Here is a 22,973-nt window from a genome sequence, read left to right as displayed (position 1 = left end):
ACACTTTCACTTTCTGTCCATATAACTGACTCAACTACTTCATTTTGTGGAATAGAAATTAAACAAATTATAGGCAAAATATTCAGATGTAACCTTTTATCAATTGCCCTTGAAAAATTAATCCAACTCAACATCAAATAGTGCGCAATCACAGCCAGATGGTGTGTTTATTTATAGATACTGTGCTGCAGCAACAATGCATGTAGCTTTGAATCCTTACCTAATCCGAATGGTTTTAATCACATTCATCTCCTGAGGGGTGGTTATTGCCAGATTATAGGAACTGATTTTAATTTGTTTTAAAAGGGAACTGGAACTGTATTTTTATTTGGTCACATCTATTAGCTGATTTTGTAATCATTTTTACAAAGGTTGAATTTTCATTAACACCTGTTAAATAAATGGGCCTGGACTGGAAGAAAATATTTCAAGGATGGAATGAGTAGGGTGAGAGATGGGGTACGAGGGGGAGTAGGTGAGTCAGAGGTTAAGGGGTGAGGGCGGGCAGGCAGGGGTTGAACGAAGGAGATGAGGGATATTGAGGTTTATGGCAGGGGGAGGGCTGTGAGTGAGAGGAAACTGCATAAGCAGAGGAAAAGCAGAAAGTGAGGACTGTAGATGCTGGAGATCAAAGCGTGGCACTGAAAAAGCACAGCAGGTCAGGCAGCATCCGAGGAACAGGAGAGTTAATATTTTGGGCATAAGCGGTTCATCAGGAATGTTGGGGTGGGTGGGTGGGTGGGGAGCTGAGACATAAATAGGAGGATGTGGTGGGGTGAAGGTAGTTGGGAAGGAGATAGTGGAAGGATAGAGTGACAGGGGAAGAAAGAGGGGAAAAGGAGTGAGTGAGGAAGAGGGGAGGTGAGGAAGCCACAGGCAACAATTTTGGCAGAACTGCATGTTATTAAAATTCGACTGTTGTACATTAAAAGATCAGAGAGAGAACTCACCTTAAAGTGCAAGGGCATGTTCCCAGCAATCCGGCCTTTTGACCCTCCCACAGTTTCTCAGATCCTAGTGGCACCTCCCCCTTACTGAGATCCCCATGCCCCCCACCCCGTATCCCTCCTGCCTGAGAGGTTCAATACCACCAGGCCCCCACCCAGTTCACTAACCCCTCTATTCCACAGCCCACCCCCCCCCCCCCCCGAAACTGAGATGTTTGGCGCCTTGTCACCAATATCGCCAGTAACCCCCCCCCCCCCCAACTGTCCCCAGTATCTAACACCCCTCCCCCCGAAATTCCCACTGTCCCGGTATCTCCCGCCCGCCCTCGCTCCCCCTCACTGTCCCCGGTATCTCCCCCTCACTGTCCCCGGTATCTCCCCCCCCCCCCCCTCACTGTCCCCGGTATCTCCCCCCCCCCCCCTCACTGTCCCCGGTATCTCCCCCTCACTGTCCCCGGTATCTCTCCCCCTCACTGTCCCCGGTATCTCCCCCCCCCCTCACTGTCCCCGGTATCTCCCCCCCCCACTGTCCCCGGTATCTCCCCCTCACTGTCCCCGGTATCTCTCCCCCTCACTGTCCCCGGTATCTCCCGCCCGCCCTCACTGTCCCCGGTATCTCCCGCCCGCCCTCACTGTCCGTCTCCTGTCTCTGTTGCTTTCTCCGTTTCCTTGGCGAAAGCCGCGTCCTTCGCCACGCGCAGGCGCACTGAGCACACGAACCTAATTTTGAACCAATCGGAAAGCAGAGCCTCTCTCTTAAAGGGCCCACCGCCCCCGTCTCAGCAGCGCTCCTTGTGGCCGTGGTCATGACTCACAGTTGACTCGGAGAGAAGTGCGCTGTGACAGCTCGCGTGCTGTGGTATGGGGATATCTGAAGTAATGGTAGAGGCTCCAGCTTCCTTTCAATAGCGTGGCCTGCTAAGGACTTGTTCTTATTTCCCTGTCATGGATGGACATGTTGGAAGGATATGCAGGTTGATTCTCAACCTTTTTGTCATGTAATTTATGTAACTTCCTTTGTCATCAGGTCCTGGAGTGGAACGCAATAGCTTAACTTCTGCTTCAGAGGCCGGGGCACTACTCACTGTACCATGAGCCTCCTTCTAGCAATTGCATTTGACCATAAACGCAGTGAAGCAATAATGGGGATAGGATGGGCTTTGCATTTCAATTGAACATTAATTACAGATGCACTTCTGTAGTGGATCAGATGAGCATCCTAAATACCAGAAATTAGCCATATGTTGCCACTCTCTTTTCTGTCTCATTAAAATAGTTCACAATCCATGATGTTAGCCCTGAATTCAAATTTAGGAGTTAGTAATCTTCCATGAAAGACAGAGCTGAAGAGAAAACTTTTCTCTCAAAATTCTTTGTAAGTCTCTGTTTCCCAGAGAGTTGTCATTGGATCATTGGAAGCAAGATCATGTAATATATTTAAGGTGAATGTAGACAGATTCTTAACTATCAAGGAACTGAAAGGTTGCTAGATTAGGCAGGTATTAAGGGAAGAGGACACAATCAGACCAGCCATGATCTCACTGAATGGTAAAGCATGTTTGAGGGACTGAATGGTCCACTCCTGCTTCTAAGGCATATATTTCCATGAGCCTCCATCCTATGAAAGACTCTTGTGTAGAGTCATAGAATGATTACTGCTAAGGAGGTGGCCATTTGGCTCATCATGTTTGTGGCGGCTCTCAGATTTTCCTCTTGGTCCAACTTCCAGCTCTATCTCTGCAAAACCCATAAGGTTCTGTCCTATGAAATTAAGAAACCATACGTCAGGTTACTATGCTGCTATGTCACATGCTTAATGAAGTAATAGAGCATTGAAATTGGTCATTAATATCTGATATTTGATGTATATTTCTTAATTAGAATTTTATAACAATTTTATTTGATGAAGAAAGTTTTTTTGTTTCCTCGGGTTACTGTGCTAAGTCTATTTCCAGCAACAGGACAAATTTACTATTCAATATTGGAAACTAATAAAATGCTGTTTAAAAAGATGTATAAACAAATTAACAAAACTATCTTCTGTCCTCCAATTCAACTATGAGTGTGTTTCTAAATATTTAATGACCAAGATCTGTTTAGAATAAGATATTGAGGGTACAGTGATATGGTCCCTCCCTCTGGGCCAGGACATCTGGGTTCAAGTTCCATCAGCCTCAGAGACATATCCGAACAGATAGATTAAAATAACGTATTGGGAGCTCTTGTGGTACAGTGGTAGTGTGCCTCTTTCTGGCAGGTTCCATAAAGTCTAGCTTCAATTCCCAGCTTCCCTAGACATGGGGCAGGTTGGTTAAAAATAAAAAGAGAGTTGATAGCATAGTAATATTGTCACTGGATTGGTAATCCTGAACACCAGGTTAACGTTCTAGGAGCTTTTGTGGCACAGTGGCCAGGAAAGTCCCACCTAACAGGTTGATTAAAAATGTCTACAACACAATATTCATAATGTTGGTGAACTGTAAGAAAACTGTATTACTAATGTGAAAGCTGGGTTACTTACCTTTGATATTTTTTCTTGTCACATAAAGCTTTATTACTAGAATTAATTCGAACATTTTTTCAATCAGAATCATTCCTACAGGCAATGGTGAATGTTATCACAAAAGTATGCAAAGTAAATGCATACAAAGGATCTAAATGAAGTAAAACAGATCATGTTAGTTGCAAAGACCGTGCTGTGCATCATTCTGTAATAAGTCTTCAAGATTGTCAATAAGTTATACATTTTTAGAACAATCCACAAGTAATTCAAAAAGTGTTTTTGTTTGTTTAATTGTAAGTGTTCAATTTTATCTTAAAATTTGTATCCTTGAATTAATTCTATTACTAATTTGATTTGGTTAATATGTGAAAGATGTGGTGTCCTTATGTTAGGTAATTCTCATATAAATATGCTTCCCAAAACTGCAAATATCAAAGCCTATAATTAAAATCTCAATACTGGTCACTGACATCTTTGCATATCTATTGCAGTGCAAGATTTCCTGATACAGTTTTCCTAATTTGTTACACTCACCTGTGGATATAAATAAGTTGAATTATTCAGTAGGGCCATGTTGACACCTTTCACATTTACAGTGAGACTTTGTAAAATGAGACTTTTGTATTCTGCTGACCATTGGAGGATGAAAATATTTTCCACAAATTTTCAGGATGAGGATACCTCTTTGGAAAATAATAATATAGCAATAGAAAATAGTCTAAAACTATTTGATGTTTGTGTTTTGTCATTAAGAAGTAATGGTTATAACCACAAATATATTTTTCTTCCATTATTTGCAAAATGCATTACAGCTTGTCAAATCACTACTGAAAACAAAACTGCGAAGAAAAATGGCCCTTGATGAAGCATCAGCAGACAATGAGCCAAGGACCGCTCTTTGAGCAGAATAAACTACAATATTTACCTTATGGGACATATTATGTTATTATGGTAAACCTAACTACAATGAGAAAAGTCTGAAGACCATTTTGTTTAATATAAAGCAAGTGCCAGCTGCTTGAACATAATAAAGGTGCCCTCAGTGTTGGGACTTATGCTGACATCTTTTGGAACTTTCATAGCAGCTCACAGTGGAAATTCTTCCTTTTATTTCTGCCGTTCTTGTTCCTCCTGTCTTCCTGAACTTGCTGACAGTTTAGCCCATCTTTCATTATCACCAAATTTTGCAGTACACAACATAACCCTGGAAACACAGTCATAACTGTGGTAAAGAAATGCACAATAAATTTTCTGTTGGTAACGGGGTTCTCATTCTATCACAGCTGTGCCATGACCCCAACAATGAGTTATGAGCCATGTCAGAAGATGGTAGTTTTGGTCACCTAGTTGCCAGCTGGGAACATGGCAGGCTGGTTGAAATGAAGACGGTAGCGTTAACCAGAGCATGATATGAACACCAGCCATAGAGATGCATGATAAGCTGGATGTTCAGAGTGTGGATTTTCTTTCTCTTCAATATACTAGAATACTGGTGGTCATGACATACTGTGTGCTCGACTGGATGAAGTCCATTGCTGTCTGGTCCTGTTTCATATTCTGTTGATTAGGAAAGTAATGCAGCTTTTTCTTCTGATATAGAGACCCTCTGAGACTTCACTGATTAGTTGGTATATAGTAAACTAGGATATAGCGATGTACAACTAACAGGAAATTGTCGATGTCACCTGCTGCAGTCTGAAATCAAAGAAGGTACTCATGGAATCCCTTCAATGCAGAAAGAGGTCCAACAAGTCTGCAGCAATCCTCCAAAGAATATCCCAACCACACCCAGCCTCCTATTCTATCCCCATAACCCTACATTTACCATGGCTAATCTATCTAGCCTACAAACCTTCGGACTGTGGGAGGAAACCAGAGCACCCAGAGGAAACCATTGTAGAGATGGGAAGAACATGAAAACTCCACACAGACAGTCACCTAAGTTTGGAATAAAATCCGGGTCCCAGACACTGTAAGGCAGCAGTGCTAACCACTGAGCCATTGTGTGAAATATCCCTGTAATATAAAAGTTAAGGACCATGAGACCAGGACAGCTACAGTTAATACTCTTCTTCTCTTGGTTCAAGATTCCAGTTGCGGCTGCAGCAGGTAAAATAACTTGGTGGAACACCTTCAGTAAAATTGGATGGATGGAGCCCAACGTATACTGCAGACATCTATATTTTTGCACCCTCAGGCAACTTCAACAATGGTAATCAATGATTACTACCAAAATTCTGTATCAAAGTCAAATCTTCAGACAGGTATCTCTTCATAACAGAGATTCCATTCAGCATGTATTTTCACCTTTTTACCAAAATAACCCTCAAAATGCCTAGAAGTCAGCTTTAAGGTTAGATACTATTAGGACAGCCGAACATATAAAAAGAAGTAGACTGTTAGCTCAGGTTAAAATTAAGAATCTAAAATCAGCTATTTCCTTTAGAATAATTCTACATTTAAGATTAAATCCATTTGAAAATAAGTATCAGGCTTTCATAAATGGTGTGAATGTATTTTAAATATTCAGCATTGTGGTTATATTACAAATCAATATTATCTCTAGAAAGGAGAAGATGGAAAAGTGATCTAATGGAAGTCTTTCAGATTATGAGAGGCTTTGATAAGGCAAACATGGAGAAAATGTTTCCACTTCTGGGCAAGATCAAATTAGGGGCCATATACATATAGCATAGTTTTCTTTGCAGTCAAGAGCATTATTTTATGGTTTTGTTTGTACAACTATTTAAATATTTAGTAGCTATACTTCTGGAACTCAGTATAATTTAGTTTTGTTTATTTTTCAATTACATAATTTAATTTCCTCTATTTTTAATAGAGTTATATAATTTTGGTCTATTATGTACAGAAGCTAAAAATGTGCATATTCCACTCAGAAACTGTTATATTTAAATCCAATTGATGAGTTTACTTCTCACTGTTATTTTTCCTGTCAGTTCATAGAATCATAGTTACTAAATGTAAATTAATTTATAGTAGATGCTCTCATTTGCACTCTGTGTTTCAATGGTAACATGCATAGGCCAAGCAACCTGAAATGTAACGCAGTGATTGAGCCTAATGGTTCCCACTTCCTGAGAATTCTTGCATTTTATAATGTCCAAAGCTATTGAAAAGATACTGGTATTGAAATAACTTCAAAATTAATTTTAAGATACTTAATAATATGGATGTTTTATTCAGGTGGCTGCTCACAACATACATTTATAGCCATTTAGGTAATAGTGAGGCTGCTTAACAGAACTACACCAGATATGGAGTTCAAAACAGATTTTCTGTATTTGTAATTATAATTACTGTATGCAAGCAATGATTAAAAGCTGGATTGAAAGACCAGACATTCCGTACTAATAGTACTTCTCTTCTAATTACATTTTTGCTCAGCTGAACCTCATCCTGTTGCAGTGTCATTGAATTTAGTTGGTTTGTAATGATCATGAGTTTCAAATTTTGGAACTTTTAGCATTAGTGGTTTACACTGCAGTTCTGAGTAGAACTGTATTTATTTTTAAAAGCAGCTTTAATTAAAATGAATAATATTAGGAGCTCACCTGGCACTCCTCCAGGACGATCAGCTTTAATGTAGGCTCTACAATTGAGGACACTACAACAGTGAACTCATACCCAGCTGTAACCTGACCTTATTTATGTTGTGACAGACTTAATAGGCTCAAGAGAATAGCAATCCCTGAACTACTGAAATCTGAGGCTATGTTGAATTGTACAGTAAGAACATGCATTTTTAAAATATTGGTAAAACACTGTTGTTTTCAATTGCAATAAGTATTAGAAGTGTGAGAAAAACAAAAATGTATAATGGTTAAAAGTTTTTTTTAATTAACATGCAATCCCTTTATGCACAGATTGTTCACAGTATCAAGACAGCTACACCTGCATCAGAAAGTTCCATCTCCTCAGCCCAGACTGGAAATTGGTCCTTTGCTGCAGCAGTGTAACAGTCTCCCAGTTTCCACAACATGCATATTTACATGGGAACATGACGCCTGTCAAGCCTGCTCTATCATTTAAAAGGTTAGTTGAATACTTTAATGTATTTTTTCCATAATATCCTCATAACTTTTTTTTATATCTATGGTAATCAGAAATCTGTCAATATCTGTTTTAAATATACTCAGATACTGAGATTCTGCAGCCCTCTGGCATAGAGAATTCCAAAGATTCACAACCTCTCCAAGTAAAAGTAAAATCTCCTCATCTCAGTCCTAAGTGGCATCCTCTTTATTTTTGAAATGTGCCTCCTGGTTCTAGTCTCCATAACCAGGGGAAATATCTTACCTGTGTCTATCCCTTCAAGTATTTTGTTGGTTTCAATGAGACCACTTCTCATTCTTTGAAAATGTAGGGAATACAAGCTCAGTTTTCCCAATCTGTCTTCATAGGACAGTCCTGCCATCCCAGGAACTAATCTGGTGAATCTTCATTGCTGTCCTTCTATGGCCATAATATACATCCTGAGGTAAAAAGACCAAACCTGCACACAATGATCCAGGTGCAGTCTAAGCATTCTGTATGATTGAAACAAAACTTCATTAATCCAGCACTCATATTGTCTTGAGAGAAAGGATAAAATTCCATTATCCTTCCTAATAGTTTGTTGCATCTGCCTTTTGTTGTCAATAACTTATTGTCAAGGATATTTAGGTTCCTTTGTAATTTACACTTTCCAACCGCTTTATAAAGGAAGTTGGTTCAGTGCTGAATTAGTGGAAGTTCGTGAAATATATAAACTGGGGCTGGTGAAACTGAATTCACATATAGGTCCCTACAACCAGCAAAATGAAGAAACTCATCTAAACCAGAAGGCTTAAATTATCTAACATTCCTATTACTTCATCTTCTTAAAATTTTCTGAAAAAATTAGGATTCCAGGTGTGTAGGATTCCAGGGATCTGTTTCCTTCCTGCTGGGCTGTATTTTTCCAGTTTAATGTTTTTATACTTCTACTCAACGTCCAGTGGTTGACTATGTGAAAATTATTGATTGGTGATTTGATCACTAATACCATCTATTTCACCTTCATAACATCTCGACTTCAGCCATCTTAGCTCATCTTCTACTGAAACTCTCATTCATGCCTTTGTGATCTTTAAACATGACTATTCAAACACACTGTTTGCTGGTGTCCCATTTTCTTCCCTCCAAATCAAGCTACAGTTTGACTTTAAAATTCTCATCCTTACTTTCAAGTCTTTCAATGACCTTGTACTTCTCTATCTTTGATATCAAGACTGACAATCCTCTAGATATTTCTCTAATTCTGACCTGTTGTACATTCCCACATGAAATTGCTCCACATTGGACACCATGCCTTCTATTGCCTAGGCCCCAAGCACTGCAATTCCCTGCATCTCTACTCTTCCATCTTTTCATTCAATTTTTAAAGCCTACCTTTTTACCAAGCTTCTGTTTTGCTGGCCTAATATCTGTTTGTATGATTCAACATTTTATAGTTGCTGTATTAATTTACCAAGATTACTAGACACATGTAAAATATGTAAAGTGCCACTTGTGTTGACATATGCTAATTTGTTGTACCGGTTATGGTATATTCCCGTGATTCATATCCCAATGATTTCTTTTTCTCTGTTTAATTAATTTCACACATATTCAATTAATTTTTCTCCTCTGTGAAGCCTCCATAAATCTTTTTCAGCCACCTCATAATTTCAGTCCCAACCTTTGTTTGGGTCCAATTACCACCTAAAAAGCACACTGGCAAATTTTAATCTGTTACAGGTTAAAACTGCATACACAAAGGATATAATTGTAATGAATTTTATGAATTTTAAACTGTAGTCAAACGATCAGTATAATTATTTTTAAAAACGCACAATTTGCAACTTTGTTGTATATTAACTTGATTCCTTTATGGGATGTAAACATTATTAGCAAGGCCAGCATTTGTTACAAATTTCTATTTTCCCTTCAGCCTGGTGGCATGGTAGGCCATTTCAGAGGGCTGTTCCGTTTTGGAGTCACACTTAAGCAAGACCTGATTAGGATAGCAGATTTCCATCTCTAAAGTGAACTCGTGGAATTTTACAGCAATCAGTGGTAATTGTCATGTTCACTAATATTGAGATGAGTTTCATATTCTAGATCTATTAAATGAATTCAAATTGAATTAACCACATAGCGAGATTCTAATCAATGTTTCCTAGAGCATTAGACCAAGATTACTAGTCTAGTGATATTATGACCTTGGATGGTAACAGAATGTCTCAAATTTGAAACTAAATCATACTATGAGCATATCACAGCCAGTATCAAAATATTAAAAGGCCCTCTTATTGTTTTCAAAGAAAATATTACTCTTAGAACTTAGAGACACATTAGTTGGCATTTAATTTTGTCATATTCCAAAAAATCCAAATCCAACTTAAATTCTTACAAACAAAAGGGGCAAATACCCTGAGATTTGCAGATAATTAAGAAAAGCTATTTCCATGTGAAAATAATAGTTATGACTTAATGCTCCGTGGTTAATATTACGTCACATTCTTAGGATGTTAAGGATGCTTTCACAAGCTAAGAAAATGCTAACTTGTCCAATGAAAGGTAATGAGAAATTCAATTCTGTATACTTGGCTGTGATACTTCCTGGTTGTAGTTGTCAATATTTGTGAAAATCCCCAAAAACATTATATGTGGTATGATATTCAGTAATTGTTTACATTAATTTACTTAGACTATGTATACTGAAACTTTACTACATTAAGTTTGTATTTTTACCCCCAGCATATATTCACCTGTAATTTCTCGCTGAAATTGGTCAGGTCCTAATTGATAAGCTGTATCAAGGCACAGTTTGCATCCACAGCTTGCCTGTTTAATGCAGATGAGGCTCCTGCTTAATTTTGATCAGATCTCAGATCAATATCTTTGGCTGTCTGCCCAGCTATTCTGCTTATTTTGTGCCAGAATTCCCCTCCTAATATACATTAATATACATTAATATCCATTAACGGCAGCCAGAATGCTTACAGGTCTTTAACTACCACTCCAACTGATGGATTGCCCTCTCGTGTCTAATTTCAGTATGATAAATATTAATAACATTTTCTGCAAAGTTTAGCTTTTCCTTTTATCAAGCTAGAGCCATGCTGCATGCTGATTCTGCTTTAACTGCTGATTTTTGTCAAATCAAAAAAATGAATCCTTTCGTTCCCCCACCCATTTCCTCTGACATATTTACTAGGCACTTCTCACTCATGCATTTGTCCTTTGCAGAAACATTAAAGTGAATTGATCCCATGACATTTCAGGAGGTTAGCAGCTTGAGTATGGAATCTCACCCAACCATATTTTCAGCAACCAATTACAGAACTCATTTCTGAAACACGTGTCTGAATATTATCTTAGACAATATTCGTCCTTTGTTTATAATATAACTTCTCCTCTCTTATTATTTCATTTGTATCTTTTGAAAAAACTAGAGCTAAGAATTTTTAACTCGTAACACTTCCCTGACTATATTGTGATTCCAGCTGACATTACTATTGGACAAGTGAGATGCCCATATGAAATCTGGCATGATAGATCATATTTTTTTTTTAATTTAATGTTTTTTAATTTAATATACATTTCACTGAAATGTAAACACACAAAGCTACAGATTTGGTTTCAACAATTAAACAAAGTTATTACACAGAATAAATAAAAATAAAATAAACCAGGTTTTCTAAGACTAATACAGTTTGAATGAATGTTAAACATATGAAAAAATAAAATCCATTTACTCTCCGACATTGTCACTTTACAGTTAATCAAAATCCAAAGGAGTCTTCCTTCTCCATCAGAATTGTATATTTGATTTAAATGTGTCTTCACAGTTTTTTATCTTTTTATAACACAGGTTTATCTTGTGAGCCATGGAGCCTTATTTATTGATAATTCACATAACTAAGCTGACAGCTTGAACTTTCTCCGTCTTCCAGTAGTCTGCAGAGTTCTAACCAAAACTCCTGGTCTGGAAATTTCACAAACCACACTCTTTCACGAAGGTAATTTATTCCCTTTATTGGTCTCCTTTTCTCCACTCCTAGTTATCATTTCCTTTCCTATATCAAAAAAGGTTTTGAAATATTAATTGAAGGGAAAATATTGGTATAACTTTGCAGAGATTGTCAGGGCCATAGTGTTGAGCACAATTCTGCACCTGGAATTTGGAAGTGGTAGTGGCAGGAAGACTGTTGTGATCGTTCTAGAATTGGCCAATTAAGGATTGTCAGCAAAATAGGGAAGCACAGTCCCGAAAAGTGGGGCCACAGTCCAGTGTTACTGGCAGTTCTACCCAGAGAGGTGGGTGTAGCTGATGCATATCAGAAGACACAAGGATGCCTCAAGATGAGGCAATCATTGCAGAATTATAAAAATATTAAAAAAATGGTAGCCCTCCTATTGCTGGACCATCAGTGTGAAAGATGCCCGACATTTACAACAACATGATCACAGGGCATTTGAAGCAGGCATCACTGTAACTCTCACATGGCAACAACCAGGCTTCAGCTTCAGTAAGAGGCTCATCTGTTATTCGGAAGACCTGGTACATCACCAGTTTGACAGCAAGTGGGCATTTATTGAGTGTAATTAAAAACCTGACACATAGCTGATGCTGATCAGAGCCCTGCCTCTGACAGGATCATTTGGAATTCAGATTGTATCAAGAAGTAACACTGACCATGGCTAATTGCACCTGAAACAGATTCTAGTATAAATTCTAAACTTCTAGCCCATATACTTATCCACTTCCCATTTTAAAGCTCATATTGACTTAAATTCTGGTACAGGTAGGATATTCCTTATAACTTCTCCCCATATGCTTTTGGTAATGATCTCAAGTATCTAGTCAAGTGATAAATGGAAATGATTCCTTCCTAATTGCATTATCCAAAACTTCTCATAATTTTGAACATTCTATACAAATTTCCCTTCATAGTTAAATCCTTTCATCACTGGAATCATTCTGGTAAATGTTTTGTTGTATATTCTTTCGCCAAGACACATACAAAAGCAAAGAGCCAAAGCTGTAGATATCTCTAATTAGTCTGTCAGAGAGGTTATTACACATCTATGAATCTGGGCCTTCTGGCTCAGCACCTAAAGTTCTATAAAATATTGAAATTGCAACCTAATTGCTGATATGTGTATCTTTAACATTACTCCAGTTTGCGAATGTCTTATCTCAAATCTCGAAAGCAATAAAAAAAACTCCATCAAGAAGTCGTTATGCACTATGCTATATTCCTCAAACACCATATTCCACTCCCCATCACTGGCTTGTATCCCAATGTTTGACAGTGATATGAAATAAAAACCTCCGTAATATTCAGTAACAAACAAGACTATGGTAATTCCAATGCTATTGATGATCACTAATGGCAACACTTGTGCTTGCTTTACACAAAATGGAAATGCATCTATATACAAAGAGCACTTCAAAAAGGTAAATCAGCTGTGTTAATTTCATGATTCAATGCATTTTAAATGAGTTTGTTTTCCTCCTTTCTTCTGCATAGAAACTAATAGCTGCCTCATTCTGCTGTAACTAAGCTAATATTCTAATCAGATTAAGGACTTGGACAACAAACAACTGGCCTAATGCAGCGTTCATTGTTAAGGATTGCACAACATGATTTGATTTGAAACTGTGTAATGTTGGATGAAATAGTATTGAGAATTTATCTTATATACATGAAATGTACTCTAGATTTTCTCAACAAGTTGCGTTGCTTAACATTGTGTACCTGCATTTACAGTTTCTATTAGCAGAATTCTTCAAGCCCCCGAACAGCATGGGCAAAATGGCAAGTTGATTAGGAAAACATGGCAAGATCAGAGAAATAACATTTTTAATGTTGAGGAGAAAAAGACTAATTTTTCACCAAAGGCTTGAATCTCACTAATAAGTAACCATGCAGTCTGTTTGCATCCATATGTTATCTATGCAGGCATTAACATTCAATTATTACCATTTCTTATAATCATTTCACTATTCTCTCAGAGGGCAGAGAGAAAGTAGGTGGCAACATAAAAGTCAGAGCGGGTAATTGGCAGCTCCATTTTCTCCTCCAGGCCTCCATTTTGGCTAGCAGTCAACAATATGTCAGAGTACACTCTGTCGGCGGTGATCATCAGCATCGTTCATTCATAGAACTTGGCATCGAACATGTACCAGCTTCATCACATTGTGGTATATTTCCAGTTCACTTAGAATAAAGGTTACCACTGCAGTACTGCATCTTGGAGGGCACTAAGACCTTGGGTTGTAATGCTGCTAACAAGTCCCTTTGCACAGAGGGTCAGACACCCATCCTGTGCATCAGAGCAATGTGCATCTCATGGCCTCTAGCTTGCTTTCTTATTGTACTTTGATTTTGAACCTACTTTGATGCTCAAATATTGCTGCCTTTCTTTTCCTTGCCTTTTTATACTTTGCCCCCTCAACCCCTTTAAGGTCCATGTCATTGACACAAAGCCAGGCAGCTCCTCATGGTTGTCAGCAATCACCAGTCAAGGGCATGGACATGTTCTGTATGGCAATGTGCTATACCAATGTGCCAATAACTCACATGGCAAACACACTGCATGTGCTTCAGCCTCATGGTCATGTCTCAAAGTCAAAATACAGTAGTCCTTAGACAAGGCAAAAGTGAGGACTGCAGATCCTGGAAACCAGAGTCTAGATTAGAGTGGTGCTGGAAAAGCACAGCAGGTCAGGCAGCATCCGAGGACCAGGAAAACCGACATTTTGGGCAAATGCCCTTCATCAGGAATGGAGGCAGGGAGCCTCCAGGGTGGAGAGATAAATGGGGCTCAGTGGGGCTGGGGAGAAGCAAAGAATACAATAGGTGAATGGGGGTGGGGATGGAGGTGATAGGTCACAGGGGAGGGTGGAGTGGATAGGTGGGAAGGGAGATTGGCAGGTAGGACAGGTCATGAGGACAGTGCTGAGCTGGAAGTTAGGAACTGGCGTAAGGTGGGGGGAGGGGAAATGAGGAAACTGGTGAAGTCTACATTGATGCCCTGGGGTTGAAGTGTTGGAGGGGTGGGGTTTGAGGGTGGAGGTGCGGGATGTGGATGAGATGCGTCGGAGGGCATCTTCAACCACATGGGAAGGGAAATTGCGATCTCTAAAGAAGGAGGCCATCTGGTGTGTTCTGTGGTGGAACTGGTCCTCCTGGGAGCAGATATGGTGGAGGTGGAGGAATTGGGAATATGGGATAGCATTTTCGCAGGAGGTAGGGTGGAAAGAGATGTAATCTAGGTAGCTGTGGGAGCTGGTGGGTTTGTAAAAAATGTCAATGTCAAGTCGGTCATCATTAACGGAGATGGAGAGGCCCAGGAAGGGGAGGGAGGTGTCAGAGATGGTCCAGGTGGAATGTGTTGGTGAAGTTGATGAACTGCTCAATCTCCTTGCGGGAGCATGAGGTGACGCCAATGCAGTCTTCAATGTAGTGGAGGAAGAGGTGGAGAGTGGTGCTAGTGTAACTACAGAAGACGGACTATTCTATGTAGCTGACAAAGAGACAGGCATAGCTGGGGCCCATATGGGTGCCCATGGCTATCCCTTTGGTCTGGAGGAAGTGGGAGGATTCAAAGGAGAAATTGTTGAGGATAAGGACCTGTTCAGCCAAACGAATGAGAGCATCAGTGGAAGGATACTGTTGGGGACGTCGGGAGGGGAAGAAAAGGAGGGCTTGGAGGCCCTGGTTGTGGCGGATGGAGGTGTAGAGGGATTGGATGTCCATGGTGAAGATGAGTTGTTGGGGGCCAGGGAAACGGAGGAGGTGGTGGGCATGGGTGGAGTCTCAAAATTATGTGGGGCGTTCCTAGACCGGTGGGGTTGGAGGTGGAATAAGACAGTATCGAGGTAGGTGGAGATGAGTTTGGTGGGGCAAGAGCATGCTGAGACAATGGGTCAGCCAGGGTGGTCAGGCCTGTGGATCTTGGGAAGGAGTTGGAATCGGGCGGTGCGGGGTTCCTGGACTATGAGGTTGGAAACTGTGGGTGAGAGATTTCCTGAGGTGATGAGATTGTGTATTGTCTGGGAGATGATGGTTTGATAATGGGAGGGGGGGTGAGGTCATGGTCGAGGAGGCGATAGGAGGAGGTGTCTGGCTTCAGCGGTGTAGAGGTCAGTGCGCCAAACTACCACTGCACTCCCTTTATCCGCTGGTTTGATGGTGAGGTTGCGATTGGAGCAGAGGGAGTGGAGGGCTGTGTGTTGAGGGTGAGAGGTTGGAGTGGGGGAGGGGGTAGACAGGTTGAGGCGTTTAATGTATCGGCGGCAGTGGGAAATGAAGAGCTCAGGGGCGGGTAATAGGCCAGTGTGGGGCGTCCAGGAGGATGGAGTGTGTTGGAGGTGAGTGAAGGGGTCCCCGGAAGGTGGGCGGGAGTCCTGATTGTAAAAGTAAGCTCGGAGGCGGCAGAAGAAGTGTTCGACGTCACAGTGCGTATTAAATTCATTGATGTGTGGACAGAGGGGGATAAAGGTAAGGCCTTTGCTGAGGACTGATCGTTCATCCTCAGTGAGGGGGAGACCTGGGGGATGGTGAAAACTCAGCAGGGCTGGGAGCTAGGACCTGGTGTGGGTGCGGAACCTGTAACTGGAGTGGGCATGGTGGTAGGGGGAATGGGGGTGGAGTCATGAGCAGGGGTGATGTTCCCCTCAGGTTTCTGGGGAGCAGGGATAGTGACAGTGGGATCTGTGGGGGGCATGTCATCAGAATGCAGGTGAGTGGTGTTAGTGGGGCGGAAGTGGTGGCGAACATGGCAGTGGGGGGGGGCGGAAATCGCTAAGTGTGCGACGTCAGCACTGATGTTGGGGGGCGGAAGTGATGTCACATAAGGTGCTTAGACAAGTATAGGGGTCTGTCATTATTCAGGATTTCGAGCACAGTAAGTCAAGGACATCATCAAATATCAGTTCAAGGACTTGGACACAAAGCTTTGGTTTCTGAGGCCAACCGGAGTCAAACAGGGAGTCAAACAGTCTGGATCACTACAGTGGAGTACTGCTCAGTCAGTCATGCAGATCCATTCAACTGGTCTGCACGTAATTGTGAGTCAGTCAGGGGTCTGGTCACTCATCTGTTAGGATTGTCTTTCCAAGTCGGTTAAGGCAATGGGTCAGGGTCAGTCCAGGGGATCTGTTCACTGAAAGTTCAGCAGTTACCAGATGCCAGTGCTACGATGGGAAAACCGAGAAAATAAATTGCTGAATTGAAGGCAGCATGCTGGAATGCAGAAGGATTAACAGTTGTTAAGGGGACAACTCAGCACACAAGGGAAGGAGCCGAGGAGCAGGAAAATCGACGTTTCGGGCAAAAGCCCTTCATCTATTCCTGATGAAGGGCTTTTGCCCGAAATGTCGATTTTCCTGCTCCTCGGATGCTGCCTGACCTGCTGTGCTTTTCCAGCACCACTCTAATCTAGACTCTGGTTTCCAGCATCTGCAGTCCTCAATTTTGCCTACATAAGGGAAAATGATATGGTGAGAGGGCAAAGAGTACTCCAGAAGGTTCATCAATGGTCACCACCACCCTGGCTTCGATGAGTGTGACAATGTATGACTAAGCTGTATGCCTGAAGGTCAGTGAGTAAACTGGGGAGATCGGCAGCTCAATAAAAGAGTTGGGTGGATTGTGGATCAATACCCATAGGTTAGAGTCAAAGAGCAATAGAGTTTTAAGGTAAGAAAGAGGTCCTTCAGCCCATCATGAAAGGGAGGGAAAGGCAGAAAGGAACAAGAGCACTTTAAGGCGGGGTCACTAAGATTAAGCAGCTGAGTTTGTGACTCACTCCATGAAATGCTATCTGTGTGGCCTTCCAACCTCATCTCAATCCAAAGTACGCAATTGAAATGAAAATTGGCTATCACTATACTACAATAAGTGGAGTAACTTTTTTTTCTCTGAGGGTGGTCTTTTGTGCATTGTAAGATCCTTTAAAGGCAATAATATTAACAGACACTCACAATAACAGGGTAAAGATAACTTTTATTTCAAAACATTTTGGATCTGAATCTCATTCATTGACCAACTGTATTGACTAAAAATCTTGGCCACAGAAATCTTGATTGTATCATTCAATATTAAAATTAATCCTGATAATAGCTGTGAGGCACAAGTAAGGTCAGGTTAATTGCGAAGGCTTACTTTAGATGCAAAAGCCACAATCACCTCCCAACGTGCTATCTGCACGAGCTACTCACTTAACAATTTGGGCTATAAAATGTCCACACCGTTATGCTGTTTGCAATGTTGCCTTTCTTGGCAACATTGGGAGTTGGGGTTGGAGGGAGGAGTTCCCATTATTACTACCACATGAACAATCTCTAACTGTATATGTGCCAAAAGGTTTGCAGAACATACATCTGAATCAGATCAATAATGTGCAATGTTGATAGGGAGACAGCCTCTTGATGTGGAGTTTCCAGCCATGGATGCCCTCACAATGAAATAAAGATGTAGTAAAGCCGCAGTTAATTGGCTTTGACGTAATGCCTTACAGATTCCATACTCTGCTGAGAGAAGGTAGTGAAATTACCAGGTCATGATATCTAGCACATTTACAGTGAACACCTTCCACTGGGGCCATAAGATGTCTCCTGCACATCAGAGTTCCATGCAGATCATGTCTGAGGTTCATTGCAGTGACCATGCCAGCAGAGCTTAATCCTTGGATTATTTCTGTGGACATCAGGGAGAGCTGCAGCATTACACCATGTAGAAAATAGAGGTATTTCATCTGAAAGAACAAGTTCTTACACATCATACAGCACAGCTGCATCAGCCAAAGCAAGCAGGCAGGACAGCATGAAGTTATCTTTCATTGATAGTGCAATGGCCAGCATCCACTGTGTATTCCCAACTACAAATGCAGCTTACTAGTTTTGTCTTTCAATGCTTTTTTCTCTAGTTTAATAAAAAATGCATGTTACAAATTAGCAGAAGCCTTCACAATACCTGATGTTCCCTCAATCACATTCCATGCTAGTATGGGTGCTACAGGAAGAATAGATTTCATTTAGACAGGATTAGAACATCATGTGACACTAATGACAGTAAGCCTCTCTATCTGCAGTGTATATTTGCAGCTAAAATAAGGGTCACTCACACAGCTAATGGTGAAAAGTAAACATACACAGAGGAACCTTGATTATCCGAATATCGGATTATTCGAAGGTGAGCTCGAGGTCCTGCTAGAAACATTACTTCAAGAGGTGTTTCCAACACTGATCGCACCTTTTATTTATAATGATTAAAAACAAACTCGTCTTACTGAAATGCTGCCGAGAACAGTCCTGGACATCGATGGGAGCCTAGGCACCATCTCCAAATAAATAACCCCCTGCCCTCTCTCTCTCTCTCCCCACACTTTCCCTGGAGTTCTACACAGGGGTGTGCTATTTGAAGACTCACCCCCCCAAGGACAGCAACAGTCTTACTGTTGGTGTCCAGTCTGGCTGCCCTGGGTTGCCCCAGAGGAGAGGCATTGAATCAATTAACCGAATAATCAATTATTCAAACGAAATAGTGCCTGCCTATCTCATTCAGATAATCGAGGTTCCTCTGTACAGTAACTCCTCTGGCTCCGTGAAATCATGAATCACAAATTTGCCCATCCACACTAAAAAGTAACTAACAACGAAGTTCAGTATCCAGATGCAAAACTCGTGTATCTGATTTTTAACCTAATTTTAATCTACTTTTAAATGAACTTTACACATGAATTTCATCATTCACAGGAATTCTCAGGAATGGGACCCTTGCGGCTATAGAGGAATAACTATATTTACAAATATGAAAATTTACAATGAAGTCTCCCCATAGCACTTATGTGCCTTCATAAAGTTTCTTTCTCCTTTCCTTCCTATTATGAGTTGTACAGTACAGAAGCAGCCCTTTACCCCATCAAATCTATATCAACCCATCCACATGCATCCCATTTTCCAGCAGTTGTCCCAACTTAATGACATTTCAAGTGCTCATCAACCTACCTTTTAAAGGTTGTGCAGTCAGGATCTGTGGCTGGGCTGGAAGGAGTCTACCCTGTGATGACAACTTTGCCCTTGAAGTTTTGGGTAGGATACCCCAAGGGCTTTTGTGGTTAGAGTAGGCAGATGTATCGAGAGTGTTCTGGCTAGATGCATGTTCACCCTCCTCTCTTGGACTCCCATGGGTTGGAGCTTCTAAGCATGGTGTATGTGGAGGTGCCAGATATGTCTAGAGCATCTAGAGAGCATACTAAACTTCTGATGAGAATGTTAGCAGCTCCTGTTCAGGCTGATTGCCAACTGGACCCAATCTGTCTCCTTTACTGCAGTAAGATTAAAGTTCCTCATCTCCCATTCGGCTTGAAGTTGGTTCTGATGACTGGAGTGGTGACATGCAGGTCTGTGCATAGATCTGACTGACAGATGTGCTGATCCTGGGTCTTCATGACAACTAACTTGTCCATGGAGGCAGCCAGATGGCCGCATGATGGAGGTTGCCCTGTAGAGATGTTGTTGGTGGACTCCTCCAACTTTAAAGTCTATTTCCGCTCACCTATTGTTCCTGTGTCTGCTTGTACTTTTGAATGAGGTTATTAATGGCTAACACCACAGGGTCCTCTCCTGATGGGCTGAGTAAATGGCTGGCCTCTGGCAATCCTCTGAGAGCCAATGACCTTGGGTGTTTCTTGCTAGGCCAGTTTCAGAGATGTGTTAGGGATGTGCTCACCAGAATGTCTTTCCAACTCTAATCTAAGTATTCACCAAGGTTTCAGTATCTGAGCTGATGGGTGGCACATTTTGCTGGTACTTCCTCCAAGCGATCAATGGCTTCTTTGGGTCTGGGTGGGTTGTTCTTCGGAGGGTCAGTGTGGACTTGTTGGGCCGAAGGGCCTGTTTCCATACTGTAAATAATCCAATCTAATCTTCTTCCATGTAGATGCCACTGGTGCCTTCAGGAGACAGGAGAATGAATTGCAAAATAGTATAGAAGTTTGGGCAAATTAAGAATTTATTCACAGTGACAGTAATGGGAAACCAGCACAGCACTTGACAATGAATATTACTTGGTTGCTGGGACATGGAGGTCTCAGCGTCATCAAATGAATGGTCATGGTCCTCTCTCATTCGGGCAAGGATGCTCTCCTCATAGAGGGTGAGGAAATAAATTTCAGGTACTTCACACCCTGTCTTTTGGCTTTCTCCATCCTACCATGGGATGTTTTCTTCTGGAATGAGACATAATGGGGGTGAGTGAGATTAAAGTGTCTGGCATGGCTGTTACAGCTGGTGTAGGTGCTCAACAGGCGGTGAAGTTTCCAGAGTACACAGGAAAAGCAGACCACAGGAAGGGTCTGTGGAGTGGGGTAGGTGTGAGCAATTAAGAGAAGATGCTGCATGCAACAGTGAGTGTGGTAAGCCATAAGCCTTGTTGGGAGGTGAGTGCATTAACAGAGTTGTAGTGACTGTGGTAGCAGCAAGAAGATGGTGGTACTTACCCTGGTGAAGCACAGAAGGTTATTAAACCTTCTTGTATTTCTAAGAATTCCTCTGGACCACGGACTGACTCTGGGGGAAGCTTCAGGCCGGCTTGTGAAGGACTGGTACCAAGGTCTCCCCACATAGTCCTGATGAAAGAGGATGGCCCTTGTCCTTATCCACCAGGACAACTAGGTCTCTGTCTGCAAATTGTATGTGCCAAATTACGTTTGTCACCTGCAATAGAGTTAGGGTTTGGGGCAATTCTTCCCATTCTGCAACTTGGATTGGTACTCCTACACATGCAATAATCAACCAGGTGTACAGTTGAGGTTTAAATATGACACCAGCCATGGGAATCCCAGAAGATTTTGACATTGGCATGTATTTTTGCTCCTGTTGAACATGTGATAGTATGAGAGCTGCACCATAGAAGCATGACACTTTGCCAAATTTTGGTATAATTCAGTCCTATGATTTACGGATCACAACTATTACAGTTCAGAATAAAGCCATTCAGCCCTTTGTGTATTTACCAGCTTTCCAAAAGAGCATCTCTCCTTGTGAACATTTGCTTTGTAACCCAGCACAGTGTTCCTTTTCAAATAGTGATCTAATGCTATTTTAAATGCTCCATCACACTTTACAGTTCAAACATTAATCACTCCCTCTGTGAAAATGTGTTTCCTCATATCACTTTTGCTTCTTTACTAATTACTTTGAATCTGTGCCTTCCCATTCTCTATTTATTATGATTATATTTTTTCTTTTTAAATTCTTATTCTGAGCTTTTTGCTTTTACATTTTCTCTATTAAATAAAATGGTGTAAAACATATGTGTATTCATCGAGACACATATTACATTTTTCAAACATTACATATAGCTTGCAGCATTCAAAAAGTTAATTAATTTATGCTATCCAGTGTTACATTCTTTCACACCAGAGAAATTATGCCATTGCACATTCTATAATGATATTTCTTTATAAACCTATGCAGGCTTAACATAGGAAGAGAGGACTTAGGACTTGTGAACAGAAGTCGATCATTTGTCCTTCAAACATGCTACAGTGTTCAAAAAGATCATGATCTAATCGTGGTTTCAGCTCAACACTCCTGTCTACTGTCATAACCTCTGACTCCCTTGTCTATCAAAAGCCTATATAATTCAGCCTCAATAATTTCATAGACACAGGAATAAGGAATCTAATATTTTACTTACATTTTATAATATGTATTTTAAAAAGAAGTTATTTTTGACAACTTTCCCACAGATATTAATGAATAATTGCTGCTTCAATTTTGCCAGTCTCGCCAACAGTTTTGAGTCTAATCTCAGAAGTTGAACACGTGCAATCTCAGACCATCTTGAAATTACCTGCCAAAGTCACATGACTTCTCTTCCCTCTCTATGACAACTCATGGGCGAATCTCAGGAGGCATGTTAACTTTATCTATTGATAATTTCAGCATTAGGAAAAAATATTCTGATTAACAAAAAAAATTTTTATACATTGAAATTCCTTCAATCAATCCCAAGTGCAAACAAATATATCACTTGAATGTTTATTCCCTTGGCTTAACATTCAGTAAAGCGGTTGGAAGTGTTCCATCTAAATGCTCAAATGCTTACTGTGAAAATGATAGTTTAAGGAATCAATCAAGCAGCACAAATTTGATAATAATTGGTGTGAACAGGTACTCTGAAATACCTAGCCATTTTTTAACATTGTTTTGAACAGTTTCTTGACTGCCTTGGCTATCTCCGTGCTTTGTGCACAATCATACCTCTTCACATTGCCAATGATTGAGGCTTTGCCTCAACAAAGATGTCTTGGAACAAGATCCAAAGCGATATATTGCTTCTCCAAAAGGGAAGAAATTTAAAACGTTTTTCATACTCATCTTTCACTCCCTTCACCCGCATGCCCTACCCATCCATCCCGTGCACCCCAAAAATCTCTGTCCACTCCCACAGACCTTGACCCCCCCATGCAAAATAGCA

General features: G+C 40.9%; 1 protein-coding gene and 1 long non-coding RNA gene across 5 annotated transcripts in view; one reads left to right on the top strand and one right to left on the bottom strand.

Moving 5' to 3' along the window:
• Window positions 1–1,060, bottom strand: part of mdm1 (Mdm1 nuclear protein) — a 29,142-nt gene extending 28,082 nt beyond the window's left edge. For 3 of the 4 annotated variants that reach the window (XM_072551549.1, XM_072551551.1, XM_072551552.1), the window contains exon 1: window positions 951–1,060. In XM_072551549.1, coding sequence (XP_072407650.1) covers window positions 951–968 — 18 coding nt within the window. In that variant the 5' untranslated portion in view covers window positions 969–1,060. The remainder of the gene's footprint in view (window positions 1–950) is intronic. The other variant, XM_072551553.1, reaches the window with a different exon arrangement.
• Window positions 1,061–1,799: 739 nt separating this feature from the next.
• Window positions 1,800–22,973, top strand: part of LOC140458298 (uncharacterized) — a 33,625-nt gene continuing 12,451 nt past the window's right edge. Inside the window, exons 1-3 of the long non-coding RNA XR_011953469.1 lie at window positions 1,800–1,921; window positions 7,335–7,503; window positions 11,348–11,495. This is a non-coding gene — a long non-coding RNA (uncharacterized lncRNA). The remainder of the gene's footprint in view (window positions 1,922–7,334; window positions 7,504–11,347; window positions 11,496–22,973) is intronic.

The sequence above is a fragment of the Chiloscyllium punctatum genome, chromosome 32 (genome assembly GCF_047496795.1).
Source record: "Chiloscyllium punctatum isolate Juve2018m chromosome 32, sChiPun1.3, whole genome shotgun sequence".
NCBI classification, from domain to species: Eukaryota; Metazoa; Chordata; class Chondrichthyes; order Orectolobiformes; family Hemiscylliidae; genus Chiloscyllium; species Chiloscyllium punctatum.
The sequence above is the reverse complement of the archived record's forward strand: the minus strand, read 5'-3'. Positions and strand labels throughout refer to the sequence as shown.